The sequence below is a fragment of the Belonocnema kinseyi genome, chromosome 7 (assembly GCF_010883055.1).
Source record: "Belonocnema kinseyi isolate 2016_QV_RU_SX_M_011 chromosome 7, B_treatae_v1, whole genome shotgun sequence".
Taxonomy (NCBI): Eukaryota; Metazoa; Arthropoda; class Insecta; order Hymenoptera; family Cynipidae; genus Belonocnema; species Belonocnema kinseyi.
In genome coordinates this window covers 34,291,934-34,295,217 of record NC_046663.1, presented here as the reverse complement: position 1 = coordinate 34,295,217, position 3,284 = coordinate 34,291,934, and the positions used below count along the sequence as shown (strand labels likewise).

Sequence of the window (3,284 nt, the reverse complement as noted above, 5' to 3'; positions counted from 1 at the left end):
TAGTATTTGCTTTTAAAATTAAAAGTAAATGACTTTTAAGCAAGAAAGATGCATTTTATATATAAAAAAAAGATAAAAAAGGTGAATTTCCGACCAGAAAAAAGGTTTTTTTTTTTTTAAACAAAATAGTTGAATTTTAACCAAATTTATGAAATGTTTAACTGAAAAAGATTTTAATATTTTATCAAAAACATATCTTACTTTTAAATTAAAAAAAATTAATTTTCAACCAATAAAAGACGACTTTTCTATAAAGGATGGATTTTATTTTACGATTAAATTTTGAACTAAAGAGAAAAATTTTGTGTCCAAAAAGGTCAATGTTTAACAAAAAAATTAAATTCTCGTAGAAAAAATATAACCTATAAATAAAATAGGTTAATTTTCAACAAAATAATTAAATTTCCAAATAAAAGAAATGAATTTTGAACCAAAAATATAATAGTTACCTTTGAAGTAAAAAATAACTAACCTTCAAGCAAAAAAGATTAATTATTTCCTACCAAAGATATGAATATTCAACAAAATAATTGAATTCTGGACCATAAACGATAAGCTGTAAATAAACTATTTGAATTTTAAACAAAATAATTAAAATTCTAACTATAAGGAATGTATTTTGAACGAAAAATATAATAGTAGACTTTCATATTAAATATGAATAACATTCAAGAAAAAAACATGAATTTTTTATCCAAAAAGAGGTGTGTTCAATATAACAGTTGAATTTTCGAAAAAAAATACTTTTGAACAAAATAATGGAATTTTCAACCAAAAGAGATAAATTCTAAACCCAAAATATAATATAGACCTTTAAACGAAAAAGGATTATCTATCAAACAAAAATAGTTGGCAGGTTTTCAATAAAAAAAATTTGAATTTCATTTTTAATATATTTCACAATAATCTGAATCTATACATTTTTAAAAAATCTTGTCACACGCGAACCTTAATTTGTTATTGATTGAAATATTTACCAGCTAAAATTCTCACACTCCATACTATAAGAATAAAGAAGAAAAATGGAAAAATCTTACTTAATAAACGCCTCTCGTGGAACACAACCATTTTTATACAAATACATGAAGTCTTTGACCGCTTTTCTGATGTCCCAGCCAATATCTTCCAAATGCCTTTGACAATATTTCGTATTCATGGTCGTGATTTCACAGAACATATCCACAAGTTCTTCCTTCTCCTTTTCGCTGAGACAAGTTGGTTGAATTTCCGGCGGTTCTTCCGCCTCATAAAATTTCGTAAAACTTGGTAATAGAGATCCGGGCTGTAGAAAATAGACATGCAGTTGATCATTCATAATATTATATTCATTCTCATCCCCGGGAACGATGACGAAAGTTCTGTTAAAACCGAGCATCGTATCCAAATTTCTAAAGATTCCTTCGACGCAAATCATCAGAAAATTCGAGTCCGCAAACATCAGATCGACAGTGAAACTCTTCCTCATGTGTTGTGTCGGTGGATATCTTGAAATCGTGTCAATAATACAATCGTGTCCTTGAAAAAGTAGATTCCGATAGGAGCCAAAATCGTTTAGGTTGAGAATATTTCGGTTATTTGACATAAAATTCAGAAGGTTTTGTCGACCAACGTCAGAAGGCGGTGGACTCAGGGTCATCGAAAACATTGCATCCTCATGGTAAATTCCTCGCAAAATGCTCCTGTCTTTCTGATCATAGAGAGTGAAAAAATGTGTCACGAACTGATCCACAATCGGTTTCGCTCTCTCACTTTTTATATAATTTTGATACATAACCGGAGCATTTGGCAGTCCGGACTGAACGAGAACTCCGTCCAATTTGAGCAAATTCGGACAATATTTTTTGACAGCCTCGATATATTTGTGCGGGGAGGAATAATTTTCACAGAGTGGATTCCCATCGAGCCAAATTTCGCGGAGGGGATTATTTTTCAAAGGTGCGAGTGCGTCAACCATTAAAAGTCTGTTGTTTCTCAAATCCAGGGACTGCAAAGTATTCAAATTTGCACTCTCGACTGCCGCTAAATTAGTTAATTCATTTCCCCGGAGACTGAGAGAAGTGACGGGTGGAACCGAGGTTTTTATCAATTTCAAAACGTGATTAAAAGTCCGCGACTGTGTCAGAGGACAATAAACTGTTCTCGAAATTTCGCCGTCTCGGTGAAACGAGTCGAGATAAATGGACCGTTGTGCCGTATCGTGTCGTTTATTTATTAGAGAAATAAGGAGAGGTTGGATGTTGATTTTGATGTCGTGAATCGACGCGAATCCTAAAGTTATTGTCAAAACGAGAGGTTCTCCGTTTAAATCGTTTATGATCAAACTGGATTGACACAGTTTCTCGAGAGCGGGACCACAATTTCGGGCAAGGAAAAAACTATCTTCGCCGAGAATTTGATATCTTACGGGAATCAAATCTGCGGGATGGACTGCACTAAGGACACTTTTGAGGATAAACTCCATTTCGAACTTACCGCCTCGGGAAATCTGAATCTTGTGCCAAGTGTCGTTTCGTCCCATCAGTGCACGTTCGTTGAACATGACAGAGCTGGAAATTATTTTTAAAGCTGTTGACGAATCTAAAACAACTGGAGTTACTGGTCCTTGGCCCTGTTTTTGCTGCATTTTTTGTTGTTGCTGTTGCCTTTGCTGTTGAATTTTCTGCTGTTGCTGCAGAATACTGTGCTCCTTTTCGCGAATTTTTATAAACTGCTGCGCCTGCATGAGCGAGGGGATTTTCCCTCGTTTGCTCATTTTTATATCTAGATTTCCTACTTTTCACGAATAATTATTGATATCAAAGCATTCTTGGTAGAAAATATTCAAGTTTTCGATGCAGATCCACTCCGGTGTTGAGGTTAGGTTCAGTTTATGCAGTTGTTGCGCGGCCAATCACTGTATGGAACTTTAATTAAAAGTTATGAGATGTAGAAAAAACATACTTGAAATTAATTTTTCAATGTTAGTTTTCTCGAGTGTGACTTAACTTTAATAAACAAATAGTATGCGGCTTCTGTTTGATAGATTTTGTGTTTGTCACAACATTTGTGATTTTATGCTTTCGATTTTCTCCGCTTGGAGGCTACCCGGCGTCGGGAGAATTCAGCGGCAAAATTTAAACTGAATTTCCTTCTTTTCTGTATGTCGTTAAGATATTTAATAAATAAAATTGCACTATTATATATATTTCAGCAATTAAAATAAAAAATTATCATATATAAACAAATATAAATATAGAATTAAAACTATTTTTTGTTATTATGGGACCAATTTTATTATTTGGGGA

General features: G+C 33.1%; 1 protein-coding gene across 1 annotated transcript; it reads right to left on the bottom strand.

The window, feature by feature from the left end:
* Positions 1-884: 884 nt before the first annotated feature.
* LOC117177241 (nuclear RNA export factor 2-like) lies at positions 885-3,025 on the bottom strand. Its single transcript, XM_033367822.1, has one exon. The coding sequence runs from the start codon at positions 2,750-2,752 to the stop codon at positions 1,034-1,036; it is 1,719 nt and encodes a 572-aa protein (XP_033223713.1). The 5' UTR covers positions 2,753-3,025; the 3' UTR covers positions 885-1,033.
* Positions 3,026-3,284: the final 259 nt, after the last annotated feature.